This window comes from Tinamus guttatus, unplaced genomic scaffold (genome assembly GCF_059628265.1).
Source record: "Tinamus guttatus ecotype Peru unplaced genomic scaffold, ASM5962826v1 Tinamus_guttatus_pri_ptg000470l, whole genome shotgun sequence".
Classification (NCBI taxonomy): Eukaryota; Metazoa; Chordata; class Aves; order Tinamiformes; family Tinamidae; genus Tinamus; species Tinamus guttatus.
The window spans coordinates 3,503,616-3,528,983 of record NW_028289004.1 but is presented as its reverse complement, the minus strand read 5'-3'; the positions used below and the strand labels follow the sequence as shown (position 1 = coordinate 3,528,983).

The 25,368-nt window shown below is 45.4% G+C and overlaps 2 protein-coding genes across 2 annotated transcripts in view; one reads left to right on the top strand and one right to left on the bottom strand.

Moving 5' to 3' along the window:
* The window catches only part of POLA1 (DNA polymerase alpha 1, catalytic subunit), a 193,280-nt gene extending 187,712 nt beyond the window's left edge, over positions 1-5,568 (bottom strand). Inside the window, exons 1-8 of the mRNA XM_088532762.1 lie at positions 5,437-5,568; positions 4,362-4,458; positions 3,786-3,866; positions 2,893-3,008; positions 2,590-2,652; positions 1,573-1,671; positions 423-621; positions 50-227 (exon numbers count right to left, since the gene is read on the bottom strand). Of these exons, the coding sequence (XP_088388888.1) occupies positions 50-227; positions 423-621; positions 1,573-1,671; positions 2,590-2,652; positions 2,893-3,008; positions 3,786-3,866; positions 4,362-4,458; positions 5,437-5,559 (956 nt within the window). The 5' untranslated portion in view covers positions 5,560-5,568. The remainder of the gene's footprint in view (positions 1-49; positions 228-422; positions 622-1,572; positions 1,672-2,589; positions 2,653-2,892; positions 3,009-3,785; positions 3,867-4,361; positions 4,459-5,436) is intronic.
* A 17,834-nt stretch (positions 5,569-23,402) lies between these two features.
* The window catches only part of PCYT1B (phosphate cytidylyltransferase 1B, choline), a 28,865-nt gene continuing 26,899 nt past the window's right edge, over positions 23,403-25,368 (top strand). Inside the window, exon 1 of the mRNA XM_088532761.1 lies at positions 23,403-23,624. Coding sequence (XP_088388887.1) covers positions 23,508-23,624 — 117 coding nt within the window. The 5' untranslated portion in view covers positions 23,403-23,507. The remainder of the gene's footprint in view (positions 23,625-25,368) is intronic.

Genomic DNA, 25,368 nt, shown 5'->3' with positions numbered 1-25,368 from the left:
AAATATAAATAAGCTGAATCTGAGACTTGTAATTAACAAAGATCCTTACAGCACAGATGTCTCTCTCTTCACAGATTCCAGTTGCCCTGTCTGCTTCTTTTCCATTTCCTTGTCTCTATTCAAGTTTTCAGCTGCCTCAGGTTTAGTTTCCACATTTTCTGCTTCCATAGGTTCATCAAAGTCCTCCTCATCAAAATCCATCATTCCTTGATCATCATGTGGAAGTGCTGCACAGAGAACCAGAGGCTTGAATCATTAAAATTACATACTAGCTTGCACACCATATACACAAATGTGATATACAAGATTTAAAAAAAAAAATACTACATTTAAGTTACTTAAACTACGGTAAACTAAAAACTGTTTTAATACTAGTATACTATATTAAAAGAGCTTCCAGAACTGGGCTATATTTTCAATACCTTCAATAGTTTCCTCTTCTGTTGCCTTCACTGCTTCTCCATTTTCTGTAACTCCTGAACTATATTTGGTATCCTCATTCTCTTTAGAGACTGTAACAGATTTTGCCGTATAATTGGGATGCTTAGGACGGAATGAAGCCGTAGGAAGAGCTTCCTTCTTACAATGAGCAGGAACATTTCTTGATACAGGGCTGATTACCTGAAAGACATTTTAGCCAAAAAAAAAAAAATCTTTAAAAGTGCAAAAAGGAAAAACATTTGACCGTTTACAGAACTAGCTTCCATGGCTGGAGGAAAAGTCCCACATATGCTGCAACATGACAGTCCAAAACCCTCAAGAGTAAATTAAGTTCTGCAGCATCACATCTGCTGTGCAGTGCACATCCCTACTGTCATTCAAAAGAAGTTTACAACAAACAATGGTTGACATGTGATTAAGATTCTCCCTATTTTCTTTATTCTTCCTAAGTAGTACGACCCCATTCCTAAATTACAATCTCTGTTTTTGTCAGCTGAATGTGTGACAAAATGTGTCAGCCAGGGATGGGGCCTGGAACAACTGCAGAAGGCTAATACAGAAATGCACACCTGGTCATACTGGCCACGAAAGGGAGTAGAAATGAGAGGGCTGCTTCACTGGATTTCTCGTGCTGTAGACATGATAATGGAAGGAAGGAAAACAAACAAACAAAAAGCCTACATTTCAGCATGTTCTGCAAGCTTGACAAATGGAGTTCTTTACCCTTTTCCACACCCACAAATACTTTCTATTCTGTATTTCACTTATTCTTCCATCACCCGTTCTTGCCACACCGATATTTTATCATCTTTCTGCCTTGTCTCTTTTTGCCTAACTCACCTTCATGTGATGCGCTTCATGTGTGCAACACTATGAAAACAGTCTTACCTGCCAAGTGCTAACAGCTAGCCTACCCTATACTACCACTTTCCTAAAAAGATAGGTATAAAAAGAATTTTCTTAATGCATTACTTTGGAGAAGAAAGGAGAATACACAAAGTTATACAGTAGCTCAGCTAAGGAAGCTAATGATAAATATAATTTAAAGAAGTAAAAATAAAAGACAACAGTATCTCAAATTAACAAATACACAGATAAAATTTAGTAATGAGATTTTTTTTTTAACTTTACCTTATGAGTCTGGGATGGTACAGAGAAAGGATTCAGTGGCACTCCGGCAGATCTTTTCCTTTTCAGCATTATAACTGGTGGTGGACTTAGCTGGACAGTCTGAGTATTGTAAGAAAAGAGACAGTGACATAATGAAGAGAGGCTGTTGAAGAATTCTTTTTGCCCTGGTTGGTAACATCTTCAACAAATAAAATCACCAATGTTTCTCCTTTCCCAAACTAATGTAGATCTCACAAAGTACCACTTAATGCATGAAGAAAACACCACAAAGGTATCTGAGACACAGAGGAAACGACTAGAGAAAGTCACCTACTTTCTAGGAAAGGAAATGCCTAGAGGAAGTGCCCACCTTCAAGCATTTACAGAACCACCTTGTTAAGCAAAGTTCTCTGAGAAATCAGCCCCTGAAAGATGCCACTAGGCCTTTTAGTAAACAGCTTGAGAAAATGAATGGAAATAGCCTTGAGACAGTGCAGCCTTGGCGGTGGTGGCAGCCATCCTGCAGCCCTGACTCGGAGAGCACATTAACTTGGTTCTCAAGAGCAAGCCACGGAAAGCAGGAAAGGCAGGCACAGCCCAGGCTGCACTGCCTGCTTGAACAGCCCTCCCTCATCCGCTCTGCGGAACCCAACCTTGCCAGATGGAGCTATCCCACAGGATACTTGCTGGCTATACGCACACATGCCACACTCTGGGCAGGTGCAAATGAGTCTTCTTTCACTCTAAGCTGACAACAAGCTAGAAGCCTGCCTTAGCCTAGGCTCAGTGTCAGGCTGGTATAAAGTGTCCCTAATCAGGGCACTTCACTGTTGGCTTATCAAGCTAATGTAGCCACAAAACTTCCGCGAGCAGGAAAGGACAAGCCAACTGCATACACACATGCAATATACTAAGCTATACTACAATACAGATGAAATCAAACCGTATGAAATCAGGCCGATGGCCCAGTCACATGAAGACTTTTGCTCGAAAAAAGGAACAGGTTAAAACGTTACAATTTTTTTTTAATATACTTACTTCCGCATTTAGATCTTGAAGAATATCCCCTAGTAAATCATCTTTTGACAGGTCCACAGTTTTCTGTAAGATAACGGATTATTAAATAGTTCTTAGGAGATGAGCAGGAGACTGGCAGCCAAGGGCCTTCTACAGACAGGCACACAGATTTTTGGGAGTGCTGTTAGGAGCACAACAGCTCCTAACAGGAACTTACATGTTGCCAGACATGAGCAACCACAATTACCATTTGCTTCACTCCCACTAAATCAAACAACACAAACATGTTTAAAATCTTATTAATTTAAAAATGCAGTAACTTACATCTGTGTTTTTCTTCCCAGCACTGGCTATGAACATAGACTTAATTGTGTTTGGCTTTGATACCACAGGTTTCTTTACATTCTTTCTATCACTTGTAGATGTTCTGCCACCTTTTCCTACAGAAAAAAAAATGTAAATACGTACTTTATATATTTTTAAAAAATGTTAATAAATACAGTTATTAGCAGAGATAGTCAGCTGAGGTTCCCCACTTACTCCACCTTTACACTGCAGACTGCAATAAAGACTAAAAATCTTTTGTTTGCTGCCGGGTTTCTCATGGCTGCTTTGCACAAAACAAAAACAACACACACACACACAAACCCACACACGCACACAAAGAAAAAAGAAAAAAAATACAGAAACTTACCAGCATGATACATTGCCTTGTCACCTCAGAGATTAAATTTGTGCCCCCATGTTCATATCCCCCAGATAAAGGACAAAGATATTCCACATGAAAGTATGTGCAGAAGGGCAAGAGTGTCCAGGAGTTTGGCACTACCCTCAACACTCTCAACATCTGACTCAATTCCTCAGCTCCTCACTGGCAAAAAAAAAAACAACCCACCCATCCCATAGGCACCAGCTTTAGAAGGCAAGAATGAGCCCAGAAGAATTTATCCCAGAAGACAGTACATAACCTACCACGCACTGTGAACAAGATTGCCCTGATAGTGCTAAGCCTACCCCACACGGAGATCAAACCACCTCTATCTCCTCCATCATGGAGGGGGCTGAACAATATCCAGTGGCAGGAATGCAACTACAGAGCTTCAAGTTAACAGGCCGTTTGGCTATATTCACCACGCACTAATACCAAGAAGTTGCCCATTTATAGTACCTTTTAAAATCAGTTGGAAGACTTTCTACAATGGTTATGTTCAACCTACCGTTCTTGCTGGAAACAAGAGCATCATCATCTAGATCTTCATCAAAGATTTCCCTTCCATCTTCTACATAACCTATCCCAGCTGTACAAAAAAAAATTGTTAACAATTGCATTTCTAATTCTGTCTGGCAATATTTCTAAGCAGTATCTTCATAACTCAAAGTACCACAAACTTAAAAACTGATTTTTCTTTTATTTAATAAAAATGTTATGTGTTTAAAATCACAGCACTCTCAGCTATATCTTTTATTAGAGTACGTGTATTATGTGCTTAGTTAGAAATTATCAATTATAGTATTTCTTTTGTAAGTTTTATCACTAATAGATGTTTTTGAAAATTTGTTTTCCAGATTTATTTCTATTTATGGTAAAATATTTTAACCACTATCCTAATACATCCTTAAGAGAAGAGTGCGTAAGACTCAATGCCATATAAAACCTCATCATTTTTGTACCTAATAAAATAACTTCAGGAATGCACTGAAACATAATTTACCTCAAAACATGAAATTTATGAAACCCTATTGAGCTTGTAATGATAGAATTAAAATAACTCTGCTGATGACGCTTAACTTACCATCATCAACAATCCAGTCATCATCCTGCCGCTCTCTGACCCTCCTGGAGTATTCCTCTTCATCTATTTCATCATAAACACCTGTGAACTCCTCAACCTAGAGTTAAGTATTGATATAAGAACTGTTAGTATTTAATGCAAAATATACATTAATTTTGGTTATTGGCAAGAACCTCCTGAGAACTCCAGAACTTCCTACACCATTAAATTGCCCACAAATAGCAAATGCAGTTTTTCACTCAGTCAAAGTTTATTTTTTGGCAATGACAAAAGATCTGCTCTCAGTTTTTCAAATGATCACAGAACACTGAGGCTCAAATTCCACTGAAACACTGGCAAAGATTTCACTAGAAATGGACTTGCTTCATTGCATATTTCACATGATCAAAATCTAAACCCTGTCAATGGAGAGTTCTGACCTTTGGCTCCATTCTCAAGCAGAAAAGGAAGGTGATTTGAAATGCCCAACAACAATGGTAAAGAGGCTCTCCTGCATCTCAGGATAAATCTGCCTCTTATGGACCGTTCCAAGCTTCTTCAGGCTCACCCACTTCAATGTGGAAGTCATTTCCTCTGGGCACTGCTATCCAGTTGGCTAAATTCATTGCCAAATGGTACTTCTGTCAGTTCAGTACTCAAATTTCATTTTCTTTGTGGAAACATGGTATAATAATATCAAAGCTTTTTGTCAGATATTGACAACTGAAAATCATTTGAAACTTAAAATCATTTGGAGTTTTTTTAGAAAAGTAGTTGTTATCTATCAATTAAGCAATGAAATTCTAATGGTTAGTCTTTAACTGTGGGTTAGCTATCAAGTGATTCAATGTATGTTTGATTTGCAGTTATTACAACTAGTTTTGAAAAGAGAAAGAAACAAAGGTGTGATATCAGAAAGTAGCAAACCAACTAGAGCTTTATTCTAAAATACATATCTCATTAAAAAAAAAGTGACCTGAAAGGCAAATTTTCACTTCCTATGATTTTAGATGCATATACAGGGTATGAAGCACCTCAGCTCATACATTAATATTCCCCAAATTAATTTTTTATTAAGGAGACAGGACATTTTCACCTCGTATTTTATTTTTTCACCAGCTTTGGCTTTTTTCAGACGTTCCAGGGCTTCTTGATGACCTCTTCTAGACCTTTTCTCACGTCTTGAACGGGATGTAGCAAAACTTTCAGATTCGGCCATAGCTGAAATTAATAAAAAACAAGAAAAATAAGTTTAGCAATGAACTGCTGCTGTGTTTGGCAGCTAAGCGTTCAGCAAGGCACTGATAGATGTTCCCTGCATTACCTAAATTCTAAACAGAGATTTACATGAGAAGGGCTTAACATGTGTTGTACCCTCTGCTATAAGCAGCGTCACGGATTGTTCTTGATAAGCCAATTCTGCAATTAAAATGAGGACGCGGTCTCAGGGCGTTACAGAGCACAGACAGGCTTGGTGACAGGTCACGCTCAATAAGTTTGGAAACCAAAAAAATGTGCGGAAATACATATATATGTGCACGCGTGCCTCCCAGGTTCCCACAGCTCCTCTCGGATCTCATGACCCGCTCTCCGAGCCGGATGCCCCCCACCTTCCGCCAGGAATCTCCCGGCTCCCCGCATTTTGCAGGTCTCCATGACAACTCGGCAGCAGGCGCAGGGCCCGCGCCGCTGCGGGGCTTCCCACGCAGCTCCAGCGCTCCGGGCGCGCGGCCGCCTCCTCCACGACACCCGCGCGGGCACCATCAACCGGCTGCCAGAGCGGCCGCTCCGCGCGGGCCCGGCGAGCCCCCCGGAGCCCCACAGGGGCAGGCCAGGCCCTCCTGGCAGCAGGAAGGGGGTCAGGCTGCTCCTAAAGCGCACGCTGAGCCCGAGCAACAACAACCTGGATTGCTCAGGGCTAGGCAGGAGAGGAGGATTTCCTGCGAGCCGTGCCAGGCACACGGAGCCCTGCTAGGACGCGGGGCTTTGGCTGCACTGGTGCAGGCAGGGCAGGCCCCTCGGTTAATTCCTCGAGATAGCTGGAAGGAAGCACCCAAGGTGGCACAGAAATACCGGGCCTAAAGAAATGCCATTTTGCTCTTGGGAGACTCTGCAAACACAACCCTGGCTGCACACGGCCAGGGCATTTCCATTTTCTGGGAGAACCGGGCAGGAGGGTAAACAGAGGGTGTTTAGCTCGGGAGAGTCCGCTCCGCTCGCACCACCGAGCTGGGGACAACCCGGGGCGAGTCAGCCGGGGTGGGCACAGCACAGGCCACCGCGGCGGGCCTGCACCTAACCAAAGTGCATGGGGAAAGGGGGGGAGCATGTCTTTATTTTATTTATTATTTTAAAGACACTGCCACAGCCATCCTAAGCTTCTAAATGGTTCTGAAGTCGAATAATAAGTAAATAGGCACATAAATAAATCGCGCCCCCACACGCGCGCGCCCCGGTGCAGGGCAAGCCCAGCCCAGCCCTCCTCTGCCCCCAGTCCCGCCGCCAGCGCGCGGGCCGAGGCGGCAGCGGCGGCCGCCGAGGAGCCCGGGGGGCCCCGCGCCCCACAGCCGGTTTGGGGAGGAAGGGGGGAGGGGAGGGGCGCTCCCACCCCCGCCGCGCGCGAACACGGGCGCGCGCCGGCCCGCCGCTTCCCGCCGCGCCCAACGGCCGCCGCCGCGTCCCGCCCTGCCCGGGCTCCCGCGCGGGCCTCACCGCCCGGCCCCGCCGCGCCGCTCTGCGCCATGGCGCGCGCGCCGCCGCTGGCGCCAAAGGCTCCCGAAAGTGGCGCGAGAGCGGGGCGCCGCGAGCGCCGGCCGCCGTCGCAGCCAATCAGGAGCCGCGGCGGCGCCCGCCTCCGGCCCCCCCGCGCCGGGGGCGGGGCCGTCCGCGCCGGGGGCGGGATCCGCGGGCGGCGGCGGCGCGGGAGTCCCGGCCGCTGCGGGGAGGGGAGGGGAGGGAGCGCGGCGGCACCGGCACCGCAACGGGCACCGTAACGGGCACCGTAACGGACGCCGTAACGGGCGCCGCAACGGGCACCGCGCCGTGAGCCGCGCGCGGGAAGGGCGCCGCGCAGGCCCTTCCTGGGCGAGGCCGGCGGCAGCGGGGCCGGTTCCGTGGGGCAGCCGCGGGGCGGGAGCAGCGCGCGGGGGCTGGGCCTGTTCCCCGCTGAAGGCGCTCGGCTGCCTCCGCGCTGGCCCCGCGTTGTGCGGAGGGAGCGAGGGCGGAGGTTGTTCGGCTCGTCGGGCCCTGGGTGGTGGTGGGGGAGTCGCCTTCACTCACATGCGCCAAGGGCGAAGGGAGAAGCGAGGGTTCGTGCTGCGGGAAAATTACGGGTTTTAGTATTTACAAGCCTGAGTTAAGAGAACTGAAGCTGTAAGAGTCTCCTGTCTTAAAATATAAAGAGAAATAATGATTACAATATATAATTACATTAACTATATTGTTTAGACTATAGATAAAATATATAAATGAAATATACATATAATTTATGTGTAAATATATAGTTCACCTATTAAATTAAGAAATCTGTGAAACCCTGAGAAGTTTGGGCCTTTTTTCAGATAACATCGGTATCTATCAGTCACTACCTAAGGTGCTTACCACTTTCATGTGCAGAACTTACGGAAAAGTGCTTCTCATTAGAGGATAGATTAATTACCTTTAGGGTTGTGACACACACCTTAAAATCGTAGAATCATGGATTGTGGTTGGAAAAGATCTTCGAGATCATCGAGTCCAACTGTAAACCCATCACTCCAATGCCTGTTAAGCCATGTCCCTAAATGCTTCATCCACATGTTTCTTGAACACTGCCAGGGACGGTGACTCCATCCCTTCCTTGGGGAGTCTGGTCCAATGCTTCACCACTCTTTCGGTGTGGAAATCCTTCCTAATGTCTAACCTGAACCTGCCCTGGGGCAACTCGAGGCCATTTCTTCTTGTCCTATTGGTAGCTATTGTGGAGAAGAGACTGACCCCCACCTCACTGCAGCCTCCTTTCAGGTAGTTGTAGAGAGCGATAAGGTCTCCCCTGAGCCTCCTCCAGACTAAATAACCCCAGCTCCCTCGGCTGCTCCTCATAAGGTCTGTGCTCCAGCCTCTTCACCAGCTTCACTGCCCTCCTTTGGACACGGCATCTCCAGGTCTTTCCTGTAGTGAGGGGCCCAACACGTCATTCATGGTGCACCCTCACCAGTGCCGAGCACAGGGGGACGATTGCTTCCCTGGTCCTGCTGGCTACACTGTTCCTGACACAAGCCAGGAGGCTGTTGGCCTTCCTGGCCACCTGGGCCACTGCTGGCTTGTGTTCTGCTGGCTGCCAACCAGCCCTCCCAGGTCCTTTTCTGCCACACAGCTCCCCAGCCACTGCCCCAGGCCTGCAGCGCTGCATGGGGTACCTGCTTACAAGGGCAGGTAGCACCTGACTGCAGAACTGTTGGAGGGCGAATAGGACTCCATCATCACAGGTGTTGTCTTAGCTAGTACTGTTTGGCCAGAAGGTGATGACTGTTTTATTTCCAAACATCTAGAAGAGAGATTCTGTGTGCGTGTGTGTGATTCTGAAACTAGTGTTTTCCTTTTCCACAAGGGTTACTTTGTAACTTTGGTAATTGTGAGAAATAAAAAACTATGAGATGCTGATCCTTACATCTTCTTTTATTTACCTGGTTCTTGACACTATACTGTGCAGCCTTAAACGGGACCAGAAAAAAACGCCATAGCAACTCGCTGCTGCCAGAAGAGGCAGACCTGTGCCCACAACCCCTCCAGGAGCCGAACAGCTCTTCCCAAGGGAATGAGCCTACCCCTTCCAGCAGTAACTGCCTGCTAGGTCAGCCTCACTACAGCATACCCACATCCTTAGAAACGCTGGCAGCTCTAAGCAGAATGCCTGACTTACGCACGGCCTTCCCCTTGGCGCACACATACCTTCCCCAGTGTATCCATTGCTATTTAAATTACGTATCCAAGATAAGGATCACATCGCTGAGTGTGATGTGGGATTCAAATTCAAAATTACTCCATTTTCTTAAGATATGATGGAAAATATATATATATATATAAAATAGCAATGTCACAAAACTGTTCAGTTCGAGTAAGAGGTGGTACTGCATTTCATATATACCCAGCTGTTGTTCCTTCAAATAGTTCAGTATCTTGAATGGACATTTTTTGTTGTTGTTAAAATAAAACAATATGCTTTGTCAGTTGTCATGCAGACAGTGGAGCGTTTGTCATTCAAGTGATGCTATAATTTGAGCCAGTACACAATGACACAGTTAATTTATCAAGCTGAAATTGTTGTCATAGCTCCAGTGTGGGACAGTGCAGGTCAAACAAAAGCCTTTTTAACAAATGTTGATTCAATCCTGACATTCATCTCTGATCATAACAAGAATGCATTTGTTTTCTAGAGCCTCCCATAACAAATATTTAAATTCTGCAAGAAGAAAAAGAAAAAGGGGCGGAGGAGAACAGAACATGCTTTGGAAGAGGAAAATAGTACAGCAAGATTTGGGACTTCCTTTGCTAAATGGCTTTATCACAGCAGATTACTTTTAGCTGACTTTAACTTCCCTTGGAGCAGTCATACAAGAACACTTGGCACGACCTTTGCTCAGTTGTCTTTTGAATACCAGAAGAGGGAATTTCACTGCGCAGCTCAAAGCAACTCAAGGTTCCTTCAAGGAAAGTGTGGTAGCTGCAGAGACAAGCGCAAGAGAAGCACATTAAAGAAGATGGTAGGCAGCCAAAAACGCAGTACAGAAGAGGAAGCACAGAAAACTTACACCCCCAGATTTCAACGAAAGGTGACACTGACATATTTTCCTTCTTGTTTTCTTAGAACTTTAAATATTATGAATAGAAAATAATGTAAGCTCACTGCAAAAGCTCCAAACTAACATATATAGCGGTATATATTAACATATTGAAGTATAGATGAACTTGGAGTATCAAGTCTATCTTAAGAGGACAAAATAATTACTATATTGAACATTATTCTTTTGCCATTATTTTTGTGTTTACGGCTTGCTGAATCTCTCTCCAAGATAGAAGGCCAAAATGTTAAATCAGATTGAGATGTTATGTGTTCACAGGGTTTTTTTAATGATTAAATAGATAAAAAAAAACACGTTGAAATGTAGGGCATAGTATATAAAAAAAAAAACAGAATGCAAGTAGACCATAAATTACAATAGAGAGAGCAAATTCAACTGTACTATGTCTGAGTAAATGGCTAGACATTATTACAGCATTTTAAGTACAGACTATGTTTGTGGGCAAGTGTGTGTGCGGGTGTACTAGTGCAACGGTGTACTTTGTATATAGGTATATACTTTATATAGGTATACTGTATATAGGTATATACTGTATATACTTTATGTGTGTTACACACATTTCTTAAAAATGACATCTCTATAATAGAATTGTAGCAAGAACCAGAAATAAGATTATGTTATATCAAATGCTTTTTTTTTTGCTTTAAATAATGCACAGACTATCACTACCTCAATATAAAACCTTATGGATATAATCCTTATATTCCATATATTGTTCTGAATTAATTACTCAATTAACTTGAAGTTTTACATCCAGTATGATTCAGCTCTCTAACTAGTTCATTTTGGCAACTACTTACTCTGCTATTCGTGTGATGTTTCAACATGAATTTTTTGAACTACTAGAGTTACCAAAATTGTCAATTGGTTGTACAGGGGAATACACTACTAAAAGAGCACAGATTAAGCAAATGATATAAAATATGAAGAAGTAAATGTGTCTCTATTTGTTTATCAGGAACAAAGATAATGCAAGCATTTAGAGAGTAAGCATCGTGCTTACCAGGTTAGTAAATGCCTTTTGTTCACCAAAGATCTCTCCCTTATTTCCTAAAAGTCACCTGCCAACATCAGGATGATGCAAATAGTGTTACTATGCTGACATTATGGCTCTGAAATGTACTTGTAAAATAAAGAGTAAAGCCACAGCATCCATTAATTTCCAATCTAACAGAAAAAAAATAGTAAATTTATGGATTTAAAATCCTAAGATCAAAAAAAAATCTAATTGCAGTTAAGTTATAATAAATCCTAGTAAGTCTACCAGAATTGGTGGAATTACAGGAACCGCATTAGAGATTAGAATCTAATCACCTGCCTGCCTAATACAATATTCCTATTCAAACCTAAAAGAAAAGTACAAAATATTATAATGTAAATTAAATAGGGAAGACAAGCTAGAGCAAACTCATGGAGAATGAGCCCTTGCATAATTATAATGTCTAAGAATTAAGTCTAGTGCCAGTGATTTTCAAAAGCATACAGTTATTGCCACAGCATGAAAGTCTCTGTTTTAACTACTTTCAGCGCTCTCTCTTTACAATTTCACAAAAATGAACAATTAATGTATAAGCAGAACATTATTGCAGAGAGGCTGTTACATTTCAAGACCTGGCTGAAGATCAAATGCACTTCCCCACTAGTGAATATTCGCAGTGTTCACTGTTTCAAGTCTTTGCAGCAGAAGAGAGGAAATCATCACAATAAGCTTACAGGTTTTCAAATAATTACTAGTCTAGTTCTAACCCATACAGTTCTCATGAATTAATGTAAGTGAAACCTGTGCTCACAGAGTTGGGGGAGCAAGGACTGGCTGCTCCCTAAGGGAAGGGAGCTCAGCACAGTGACAAGGCTGGAAGGCAATCCCAGCCCGCAGGCGAGGTGAGCAGAGCAGGCCCAGGGCTGGTAGTGAGGGTCAACCGGGAGTCCTGATCATCAGACAAGTCCCTGGTGATGTAGACAGGCCCAAGGTCAAACCAGACAAGCAAGTCGAGGCCAAATTCAGTGGTAGTAACCAGGAGCAGATACATCCCAGTGATCACAAGCGATGAAACAGGTCCAAGGTCAAGTCAGGAAGTCAGTATATGGGGTCAGGGCCCAGATCACCAGGTCACCATGGCCAGGCACAGGCTTGTCCATGGCTGAGCTAGAGGCAGACACTTCTACAACATAACTCAGGCAGAGATGGGAAGTTTATACAGAGCCCTTGGTGTGGGTGTGGGACTCTAGGTGAGGCTGGTCGTGCAGGTCTGTTAGTGTCATCAGGGCCATGACAGCAGTCTGTATGTGTCTCAGAGGTCTGGGTTCAGCTCAGACCTGCTGCAGAGGGATTTCATTACTGTGGGTTGCCAGTAGGGTATTTCAGGAGACAGAGAGCCAGGGCAGGGATAGGGAATGGGGAAGGGGACAAAGCAAGGGGAGACTAGAGGCTGAGGGGTGAAGGGAAGCAAGGAGGAGCTCAGGTTGTGCATGAGGAGCCTTTGAGGCCACGTAGCGGACTGCCCCAGGAGCCACTGGAGATGGCCGGGTAGGAGGAGGGAGCACTCAGGAGCCTGGGCTTGACACTGTGGGGAGATCAGAGCACAGGACCAGGTTGATCACTCAGGCTGGAGGAATCGTAGGGGCAGGACCTCACACAGCCTTGGCCAGGCCCCACTGCGCTGGGCTCAGGCGTTAAGAAGACCTCAGCGGACTGCCAGGGTGCAGCGAGGGCTGGCTGCTCCCTAGGGACACAGAGCCCGGGGCTGAACGCACTAACACGGCACGCAGGGCAGGGCCCAGTCCTGCAGCACTAAGCAAGGAGAGCAGGGAGACCTTAGGGTGGTGATCAGGAAGAGCCAAGAGTCCAGATCATCAAATGAGGCCTCAGGTCTGCCTCATCTCTGTGAAAGAGCCAGAAATGCAAGTCAGGGTCCGACACAGCCAGTGGTTGCCAAACAAGACTGTAGTGACAAGGCAGGTCAAGAGGCCAGGCCATAAGGTTGAGGTCAGTCCACATGCTCAAGGTCTGGGTCTGGATCAACAAGGTCTGTGGGCAGGCTCGGCTGCAGCACTGCTGGGGTTGGAGGCCAGCACAGCTACCACATAGCCCAGGCAGGGTCTGACCTGAAAGGGGTCTTGGGCCTGGGGAACAGGGCAGGGGGTTTTGGTGGAGGCTCTGGTGAGGCAGGTCAGGGCCACTTGGTCCTACTCATGTGCTCAGGGCCCTGGCACCCAGATCCCATGTCGATCCAATTGCATAGCCAGCGCCCTTAATTGGTTGTAGCACGAGCTTAAACACTGAATTGCTTTCCATACTTATATTCAGCCTTTTGATATCACTAACATTTCACTGTGCTTAGGCAGTGAAAATACAGAAGCTCAGTGTTATTGAGGGTCACTTTAATTCTCTGGTTCTCATATGTCCTTTTCAAAAACACATGACCCACTTAGAAGAAATTATTTAATCTACAAGTTCCTGATTATTAACACAGAGGCTGGGAAGAGACTTTCCGCTTTCCATTTGATCATTCCAACATAATAAATTTCCCATTTTTTTTACTACCTTTCCCAGATTTACAGTAGCTCTTAAGCTGACTGCGTTCTTCCGCTAAAGACCACAGCATAACTCATTCTTTCATCCTCTTGTAGCTATCTTAGATCTAAATGTGAAATTGTAGAGTAACTCAAATTGGAAGGATGTCTGGAAGTCTCTAGTCCACCCTCTGCTCAGAGCAGGTCCAAGACAGAGCAGATTGCTCAGGCCTTGTCAAGCCTAAGTTCAAGTATCTCAAGGATGGAGTCCACAGCCTCCTGTCCCATGCACCAGGACAATCTGTGGTGCGACTTTACCCTCTTCCTCCTTCTCCCTCTCCCCCACTCCATGCTCCACAAGCCCCCTAGAAGGCTTCTGCCGAAAACTGCAAAGTGTCACTCAGCTCAGCTCTTCAGAGATGGAAAAAAAATGACTTACCAGCATATACCCCCTCTGCTCAAACACAACAGAGAGACCACAAAAATGCCAGTGCAGTTTCGTGCTTGCATATGAGAGCTAGCAAATGGCAGTAATCTAGTCTGAGTATGGTATTAGCGTTAAATGTGAAAAAGCAGTTCTATGACTTTCATGAGGTGGTAAGTGTGCATGGAAAAGGTTTGAAAAGTTTAGCTAAAATTATTCAGTGAAAGGATTTATAACATTAATGACATACTTAAAGATAGGAATTCATACAGCACTGACAATTTGGCTTTTGTGTGGATCTTTTTAAAGACAGAAAGCATATTAAATTCTTGTTTCTTTTCTATAGTTTCTTCTTTGCAGTCTTTCTCTCATTTTTTTTTCAAAAACAAATTGCTTTACAAAGTCTTTGTTTCCTATGCTTTTGCTTAAATGAGTCTGCTATTCAGCTATTTAACTACTTAGATTATAGCTTATTTAGCTGTTTATTTTAACTTAGTAGTAAATTTACTACTTGTTACTAGTAAAAGTAGTGAATGTCCAGCTTTTGACTCAGTGTTTTTCAAGATATTTTGTTATTTTGTATCCTAATACTTTTTCCCAGCCCCGCTCTACAGAATGTGATTTAACTCTTATTTTACTGCATGCTATTTTTACTCTGCTCTCAAAGCAGAATAACTAGCTTTCTCAAGTCTTATTTCTTGAATGAAGGTGGTGCTTCTGTTTTAAAAACCTTATCACTATAGTACAGAAGTGCCTCAGAAACCATGTAATTTATAATCACAAAGAACAGGGTTGAGATTATTCTTTCTGAAGAGGAGTCTACAGGTAAAATTTTTACACAGGATAGTTGCCAAATTTGAGTTGTCTGTATCTGATGTATAGAATAATTAATATTCTGTAGCATTTCTCAGGTGTCTCTCTGATTGAACTTTCCAAGACCAGCCAGTCACAGATTCTTCTATCCTTCCAAGTCTGGCTGAGATATGTTTGATTCTTCCTTTTGGACACAGCCTAATAGGGAACCTGAGAGAAATAATCCTTCCAGTTGCTTTTGGTCATCAGCTGCCTTAATTTAGGCAAAATGGAAGACGCTATTACAGGAAAAGTTCTTCCTGTACCTAAGCACAGGTAGTTTGTATGGCTGGCAGAGGATTTTTCATGTTTAGTCAGGAATGGAGTTTCCAGATACTTCAGCGGCTAAAATATTCAATATATCACTACTTTGTATATGCTATCAGTGACTTACATCCACGATTGAATATTTCCAATTTTCATGAAAACAGAAACAGCACCCAGCTGTTGCAAGTGCCAGCTGTCCAGCTAAATGTCAAATCTCTCTTCCCAGTAATGAAAGCTCAACAAAAACAAAAAAGTCCCAAAATATCTGCAGGATATTTTATTTTCCAGAAGCAGTTAGATTATGCCAGTGGAATTTTTCTGTAACCATTCAGGGGTTAGGACGTGCCCAGCCTCTAACATATCAAAACAAAAATTTCGAAGTTGGCAAAGTGATCTTCAATGGCTAGGGTAAAATAATCCTAATGGCAAGTAGTGTTGATTTGATTTATAGTGCATCAGTACATATTTTATTTAAATAAAGTGTGTATCTCTACCCAGATATCAAACCCTCTGTTCAGGAAGGGTTTTTTTGTATGTAACACATTAAATGTGGGCCCTCAAAAAACACTTGGTGGAACAACGCGCGATATTGGAACAACATAAGGAACCTACCCCACTTATTCAAAACAGTACTATAAAAATGGATAAATGACATCATCAAAAGCTCCTATTTTCATAAATTTATGGATTTTGGATGATTTACCATATTGGAATTGGCATGCCATTTTTGATTAAACTGTTACATAAAGACTTTCTAATTTGATTCCATATAAGTTTTTTGAGGATATGGTATTTCTTAAAAATCAAGTCTACAATGGAATTGTAGTAAGAACTAGAAATAAGATTGTATCAGATGCTACATTTCTTTTGCTTTGCTCTTTCTTTGCTTTTACTGTAAATAATTTACAGACTATCACTACCTCAATATAAAATCTTATGGATATAATACAGATACAATTCTTTACGGTTCATAAAAGAAAATCAGAAAAGTTTTGGATTAATTCTAGCAAGAAGTTGCTAGTTTGTAACTGCACTCCACTAGAATGATGAAGTTACAATCTGAAAATGAATTCATCTAAAAATTAATTGAAAGATGCAGCATCACAGCACCAAAGCAGGGGTGTTGTAGGCAGTTAAAAAACACATGGGTTTATTTAAATTGATCCCTTTCATTCTCTCCCTGTGCAGGGGAGATACATATATTAGAATCATAGAATGCTTAGGGTTGGAAGGGACCTGTAGAGATCATCTAGTCGAACCCCCTTGCACACGCAGGGACACCTAAAGCACGTGGCACAGGACTGCGTCCAAGCGGGTTTTGAAGATCTCCAGAGAAGGAGACTCCACAACCTCTCTGGGCAGCCTGTTCCAGTGCTCTGTCATCCCCACTGTTAAAAAAAAATTCCTTAAGTTCCTGTGGAACTTTTGGTGCATCAGTTTGTGGCCATTACCTCTAGTTCTGTCAGTGGCCACAGCTGAAAAGAGACCAGCACCATCCTCTTCACTCCCTCCCTTGAGGTACTTATAGACACTGATTAGATCCTCTCTCAGCCTTCTCTTCTCCAGGCTGAACAGGCCCAGCTCCCTCAGCCTCTCCTCGTAGGGCAGATGTTCCAGGCCCCTGATCATCCTTGTAGCCCTGCGCTGGACTCTCTCCAGCAGCTCCACATCCCTCTTATACTGTGGAGCCCAGAACTGGACACAATACTCCAGATGTGGCCTCACCAGGGCTGAGTAGAGGGGCAGGATCACCTCCCTCGACCTGCTGGAGACGCTCTTCTTAATGCACCCCAGGATCCCATTGGCCTTCTTGGCCACGAGGGTACACTGCTGCCTCATGGTCAACTTGTTGTCCACCATGACACCCAGGTCCCTCTCTGCAGAGCTGCCTTCCAGAAGGTCGGTCCCCAGCCTGTACTGGTGTCTGGGGTTATTCCTTCCCAGGTGCAGGACCTTGCACTTGGCCTTGTTGAATTGCATGAGGTTTTTCACCGCCCAGTTGTCCAGTGTGTCCAGGTCCCTCTGGATGGCAGCGCAGCCCTCTGGGGTATCAGCTACTCCTCCCAGTTTCGTGTCATCAGCAAACTTGCTGAGGGAGCACTCTGTGCCTTCATCCAGGTCATTGATGAATAAATTGAACAGGACTGGACCAAGGACTGACCCCTGGGGGACCCCACTAGCTACAGGCCTCCAACTAGACTCTGCACCGCTGATCACCACCCTCTGAGCTCTGCCATCCAGCCAGTTCCTAATCCACCTCACTGTCCACTCATCTATCCCACACTTCCGGAGCTTGCCCAGGAGGATGTTGTGAGGGACGGTGTCAAAAGCCTTGGTGAAGTCGAGATAGACGACATCCACCGCTCTCCCCTCGTCTATCCAGCCGGTCATTTCATCACAGAAGGCTATCAGGTTAGTCAGGCAAGATTTCCCCTTGGTGAATCCATGCTGACTACTCTTGAGCACCTTCTTGTCCTCCATGTGCCTGGAGACAACAGCCAGGATGAGCTGCTCCATCACTTTTCCAGGGACGGAGGTGAGGCTGACTGGCCTGTAGTTGCCTGGGTCCTCCTTCTTGCCTTTTTTGAAGACTGGCGTGACATTGGCCTTCTTCCAGTCTGCTGGCACCTCCCCCGTTCTCCAGGATCTTTCTAAGATGATGGGGAGCGGCTTAGCTATGGCATCTGCCAGCTCCCGCAGCACTCTGGGGTGCATCCCATCAGGGCCCATGGATTTGTGGGTATCGAGTCTCCTTAGGTGCTCTCTGACCCAATCTTCCTCTACCCAGGGCGAGTCTTCCTCTCCACCCGCTTCTTCTCTTGTCCCCAGGGCCTGAGGCTCTAAAGGGCTGCCCTTGGTAAACACCGAAGCAAAGAAGGCATTGAGCAACTCTGCTTTTTCTGTGTTATTTGTAACCAGGGTGCCCATCCCATGCGCCAGCGGACCCACGTTTTCTCTGATCTTCCTTTTGCTGTTAATGTATTTGAAGAAGTTTTTCTTGTTATTTTTAACGTCCCTTGCCAGATTGCGTTCCAACCGTGCCTTAGCTTTCCTTGTCGCATCTCTGCATTCCCTGACTACGTTCCTGTATTTCTCCCAGGGGGCCTGTCCTTTTTTCCACATTCTGTATACCGCTGCCTTCTGCTTGAGCATTGCCACAAGCTCCCAGCTCATCCATGCAGGTTGCCTGCCCCCTCTGCCTGCCTTCCTACACACAGGGATGCACTGTTGCTGAAGTCCATCGTCGCAAGGCTACTTACAGCCCTGCCTCCTCCTCGTTGAATCCTGAACTCCACCAACTCATGGTCACTGCAGCCGAGGCTACCCCCCACCTTCACATCTCCTACAAGTCCCTCCCTGTTTGATAGCACGAGGTCCAGTAGCCCATCTCTTCTCGTCGGCTCCTCCACAACCTGCGTCAAAAAGTTATCATCAATGCTCTGCAGGAACCTCCAGGACTGCTTGTGCCTGGCTGTGTTGTCCTTCCAGTTGATGTCGGGGCAGTTGAAGTCCCCCATGAGAACCAGGGCCTGTGACCGTGAGGCAACATCCAACTGACTATAGAAGGCCTCATCAAGCTCCTCGTCTTGGTCAGGTGGCCTGTAGCAGACACCCACCACAGTGTCTCCCACATTAGCCTGCCCTCTAATCCTTACCCACAAGCTCTCAACTCGCTCATCCTCCACTCCCAGGTTGAGCTCCATGCATTCCAGTTACTCTCTCACATAAAGAGCAACTCCACCACCTCGCCTTCCCAGCCTGTCCTTCCTAAAGAGCACATAGCCTTCCATGGCAGCACTCCAGTTTGAACCAAAACTGAGCTCATCTATTAAACATTTGAGAATTTGTTCTATGATGTTTTCTGAAGATGTTTGGCTTCGAGATCCATTTGAGGTTTCCTGATGACTTTTGCCCAGAGACAATACACGCGGGTCGTTTTGTCTTCATTATGGCTTGGTAGTAAATTAGAAAACTCTTGTACATTTTATGTCAAGTTAATTTTAAATAAAACTTCTACTGTGCTAACCAATGCTTGAGATCGCAGAGACACTTCAAACACTCTGTAATTTTCAGTAAGGGCTGCAATATATTACAGTCACTGCTTTAATGAAGAACATCCAAATAATGCAGTATCTTTGCATGACTGAAGCACATGTCACAGTTCTTATCCTGGGGACTTTGTTGGGTATTTCTAAACTTCTCTGTAATTGTTAAGAACTGTGGGTAACTGAAAGTACTGAAGCCAAATTACCTTGCCTATGGGTGGCTTAGTTGTAAGCCATTAAATTCTGCTGAAGTTGGCTGGCTGTGGGTCTGCGGTAGCAAGAAAAGGAGCAGGAAACATTCTTTATTAGCTAATTATTAAATACATATCTTCTCCCTCCTCAAGCAGTTTGAAGGTTTTAGCAGGTTTATAGAAATTTCCAAGTGCAGGTTGTTGCTCCTAGAAAATTTACCCTAGGCAACAGAAACAATTAGTACATGTTAAAGAGCGTATCGATGACCCTTGGTGTAAGGAGTGAGTTTCTTGCCTATCTTAAGCCATCAAAGATAAAGAAATTAGAAGACCTCCTCACCCTCCCCTGGCCCACAGAGATGAGCACATTAATTCATGTTCAGATTTCAGTTGTGTTGGGCTAGCAATGCTAGTCTGCCACAATCAGGTTAACATATGTATTATGGTAAGAGCGTGACAGAAGATTTATAGGTGCTGGAGTCTATAAGTATGGGCAATGACCAATGTTTTACTACATGTTTTTAATAATGTTAATGGCTAGGTTGAAAAAGCACCTGAAGATACAGAGAAATTTACACAGAAGGGTTGTCTTTATACCCAGAGTTGCTCAGGCAGAGAGTTTTTAGTTTGAGAGAGGATACAAATTCACCAGTTAAACATGCTCTTTTTTGATGTCTTTCATGCCTGTGGAATTAATTGTTCCACTTCACAGATAGAAATTCCATATAGAAAAATCCCACTACATATCAGTGGGAGCATTCCTAGCAGTTAAGATTTTTCCCTATTTGCTGTCTACTCAATTCAGATCCTGGAATTAGCATAAAGAGGATTGGGATTGGGTTTTCCTAGCTGATTCACATGTAACATCAATTTATGCACCATGGGACAGGATTTTCTATGCGTCAGATGTCTGCTGCAACCCAAGCAACTGTTGCCAAGGCCTCAGTCATTAAAGGCAGTAGCTACATATCCCTGTTACTTGTGAAGAAATGGCAGGGGGATGGATGCCCAAGAGACCTTGTTCAGCTTGATGAAAGATATTTCAATACTTAAAAAAAATTACATGCAAGAACCTTCCCGCCTATCACTCTTTCTCCACTCTTGTGGCCAGTTGGCACTCTTGTGCCATTATTTCAACTCTCTGTCTATTGATAAGGTTCAAAACATGTTCTTAAAGTGCGGTCTTCAAATAGAAGGCAAAAACAGTTATGAAGTATTTTCCAAAGTTGGCTAAGAAACAAGCAACAACAAAAGGATTTCACTTCCACTTTAAAACTCTGGCACAACATAGACAGGTAGTAACACCACTGCAAGAAAGAAACATTCTTCATTAATGTACATTGTGTACATTATGTACACTGTAAGTATCTAATATTAAAAAACAATGTCTTTCCATCTGAAAAAAAAAAAATCTCTGTAAAAACCCTTTTGAATCAAAATGTGAATCCATAGCAAACTCCCAGCATGAAAGCACAGGTGGAATTCGCCTCTGAGTAAGAGACAGGGAATTTACATTTGCGATTTATTGGCACCCAGCCAGCTGCAAGAGCAGCTATTTCTTTCATCTCTACCCTCACCCACCCAGCCAGTGAGGGAAGGTTGGACACTGACTCCAGAAGAGTGCACATCCAGTGCTACTGCTTCAGCACAGCAGTGCTGCTCTTTTAACCAGTAGCTGTATATGTAGCTGGGTCTATAAAAGGGTTACTGCTAAGTCTGTCTGTTCGAGGTCTAGCTCTGCTCAGCCACGTGGTCCAAATATTCCCCTAACAGCATAATGCTCCTTCGTGTTTTTTTTTTTTTTCTCCCAAGAAAATGAGTAACAAATTAAGGTCACAGTGCTGCGTTAATCATGTTTTTAATTATTTCCCTTGAGTATGCTTTCCATAATGTGTGAGTAGTCTACGTAGAGAGAACAGCTGATAAAGGAACTTAATTAAAGGAAAAAGATACAACTGTGTGATTTAGTTTCTGGTTTGGCCATATATTTTCCTTGATCAGCAACATATTTGGTAGGTATTTCTTTTCTTTCTTGTCTTCTGCCTCTTCCTTGATCTTTCCTTTCACATTCTCTTTTTCTACATTCTCTTTTCCACCTCTTCTTCTTCGCTTGCCCACTCCTTTCCCTTTCACTTAGCTCTTTTTTTGATTATTTTTTCATTGCATTCTGCTTCTGTTGCCATGTCTAATAAGACACTTGAAATTAAGCTCTCAGACTCCTATGGTGTGACCATCAGCCACAGTTCTGTCATGGCTCATCATGGCTTTGGCTGCTTTAAATGCTTGTGTCCTTTGACGAAGTTCGATCCTTAAAAACAAAGCTCAAAGTACCCGACACTGCTAAGCAGCACATTTAGTAACTTAACTTGGTTAGAGCTAACACATTCTCTCCATTATAAAAGTGTTTGTTTTGTAGTAAGAATCTTGATAGCATTTTCGTGTGCTTTAAGTGCAAGAAAACCAGGTGTTTCATTTTGGCTGTATTGAACCCATACTGTCTGTCCTGAGCTGGCTGCTCATGGTGACAGAAAAACTAGTTAGGATTCCTCAGTAGATACCATTCCTATTCCTAACCCGTGCTTGGGGAGCTCTTTCATGTATCTAGCTGTGGGAGGTTTTTTTAGCTGTATTTTGACTAGGGTTACTATTAAACTCACATCCTTTTTATCTGTATCTTGTTGGAACACTTTTTTTTTACAGAAAATATTATATAGATTTCACTGAAAATCACTTTTTCACTTTCACTGTAAAACAATTTTACTGCCAAAAATATGCAAAAACATTATCTAGAAACTCAACCAAAGTACAGATGGTATATATTTTTTACAGAAATACATCCCTACCCTCTGAATCATTTTGATATCACTAATTAAAAAATGCACAACACATATGCTCACGTATTTCAACCCTGATCCAAAAGCACGCTCTGAACGTAGGCAGTACTTCCTCATCACAGATCGCCTGAACGTCAGAAACCATGAGAACGTACATTGCATCGGCTGATGGGGCTCACCAAGCATTTTAGTCACAAACCCTGCCAAGGGCCCCGTTACCCCCTCGGCGGGCGATGAGTAACTCGCAGCCTGACCAGAATCCCCCTGCGTGCAATGCGGACAAGGCCGCCTGCTCCCCTGAGCTCTAACGCGAGTGAGGATTTTGCGTTGGGAGCTTTGGACGCTTTGGGACGAGTGCGGCCCTGGGCTTTTACGATGGGCACCGCCGCCTCCAGCGACTGCAGGGCGGGGCCCTGGCGCGGCCGCCAAGGCGGGCCGGGGCGGGGCGGGGCGCGCGGCAGTTAACGGCCGCCGCGAGTGCGGCCGTTAGCGCTCGGAGCTGTCCGTTCAGCACCAGCTCTTCGCCAGCGCTTTCCTCGTGCCTTTCTCATCTGTTCGCTTATTTAGTCTACACTTGCCAAGAGGCTAGAAGGCCGCGGCTGCCCGTTTTGCAAGAGCCAAACGCCGCTACTTTTTGTCATACCCCGGGCGGCACGGCACGGCACGGGCAGGGCTGGCTTTGCCCACGCCGAGGGGCCACAGAAGAGGCGCGCTGAAGCGGCGCCTGCCGGGTTCGTGCGGTGGAAATAAACCCGCCCCGTAGCCCTGCGGCTCTGTAGCGCGGGTTAAACCAGGTACAACCCAGCGCGGGTTAAGCCTGCTGTAAGCCAGGGCTGCCCCGCGCGGCGGAGGCTCCTTTCGCTCCAGTGCGACCCCCCGCCCCGCACGGGCACAGCGCGGGCGGGCGCCGCGCGGGGCCGCCGGGGGGCGCCGCCGGGCGGGCGCAGCAGCCAATCAGGAGGCCGCATGCAAATGCGCGCGCGGCGGCGGCTCCTCCGCGCGGCTGCCCGGTTGCCATGGCGACGCGCGGCGGCCTACCCTCCCCTCGCTCCCCCCCGCCCCCCCCGCCCCGCGCGGTTCCGCTCCCCCCGCAGCGGGAGGGCGGGCGGCTCCCGGGGAGACCCCGCGCGGCGGCAGCGGCCCCGGGAACGGCCCCGGGAGCGGCGCCGGCAGCGGGAGCGGCCCCGGGAGCGGCCGGCCATGCCAGTGCCCGCCACCGATGCTGAGTCAGACGCAGGTATCCCGAAATCCCTCTCTGATGAGCGGCGCTGCGAGGCCATGGAGGAGCTCGAGCACACGTGCCCCCAGCCCCGCCTGGTGAGTCGGGGCCCTCCCGGGCTGCGCTGCCCGCCGGCCGGGCCGCGGCGGGGGGAAGGGGCCGCGGGGAGTGTGTGCAGGGGCGGCGGGTGCCGCGGGGCTCTTGCGCATACGGGGTGCGTGTGCGTGGGGGTGACTCTGAGGGACGGTGTGTCAGGGCTGGGGTCTCTGTGTAACGCAGCGCATCGGGCAGCCGCGGGGCGAGGAGCGGGGTGGCATTTTTCATCTTCCTTCGGTGTGGGTTCGGAGTTTGGGTTGCCCTTGCTTGCTCTTTGTCGCTTTGCTGACTTAAGGAAACGCAGTGACAGCTAAGCAGAATTGCTGCTCCTCTGCTTAGCCCTCTTCCCCGCTCCCCAAAGACCAACTGCCGCTTTCCCCCAAACTCCAAACCCCAGACTGAACTGAGGACACATTTGAAAAATGATGTGCTGAATTTTGCCGCATTTTTAAAAGGTTCTTGTGAAATCGCCAGCGTGCACTTCCATGATTTCACCTCAGGTAATGGGAAACATGTGACTCGGTAAAGCCATATTACAATAAAAAAAAGCTGCATGCTTTTATTTATTAATGCAGAGACAGCATATTCAAAGGAGCCGTCTGTACAGGGGATGGCCCATCCCCGTATCTCTCCGTGCCCGCTGTGCTGAGCTAAAGTGGAGCCCCCCAGCTCGCTCTGTATCAGAGCCCAAGCCCTGCAGGTTCCTCCTGCATCACCCAGGAGCTGCTCTTTTGGGACCTGTGTGAGGCACTGAGGGTCCTCTGCTCCTCTGACCTCAGGCCTGGGCAGTGTAGAGCACCCAGGAGCTACAAATGCTCCTTTCAACTTCACATCGCAGGGAGGAGTTTCCTTTCAGACTGAGGGCATGTGGTGGAAAGCGGGAGAATTAGGAACAGGATCGTGACAGGCTGGGTTTCTCTACATGTGTGAGTTGAGGAGGAGAGCCAGAACACTGACAGCAAAAATAGTCTTGACATTCTTCTATTAAAGGTGAGATGAGACTCCTTCAGATGGAGGAGAAAGGCAACTTCATAGGGCTGCTGCATCCTAAGGGTTAGTGTTCTGAGAACTGGCTTGCTTTGATGTGATAATTTAAAAAAAGAATTTGAAGGTTTTCTTGCTTTTTATTTAAACCCACATTTTATTGTTCCTGCCAAGAATGATTACTCCTTTCCCCATCATTGCATGCACTGTTGGCAAGGCAGGAGTAGTAATAATAATACATATACATACACACATGCATGCTTATAAAAGCAATACCTGGAAATGCTGAGACAATCTGAAGTTCTGAAAGCACATGGCCAATGCAACACTTCAGCACTTCAAATTAAATCACTTAGCACGAGAATTTAGTCACAAACCTAATTAAAATGAATTTAAAATCAAACTTGGGTAATTAAATACAACATTAGAGTTCAGATATACTTCTAGTATGACAAGAAATAGCAATTGTTGTTGGAGTTGACCTAATTTGATATTTTCTACTTTCCAGACTTACAATTAAAATAATTGTTAAAGAGAACTCTTAATTGTTAGTGGAAAGCTTTTAGAGCTTTTTTGGTAGGTAAAGTTAGCTCATGTGTTGTTAGCACAGTGTGTTCATACATGCTAAGATTTCTCTGTCAAAAGCTCAGCTATAACAACCCTTTTGAATATATTACTCCACATAGTCTGACACTTTAAAGGATTTTAAAGAAAGAAGTGACAGTATGATGCCAGTATTTACAGTATCACTTATTGCAGTGG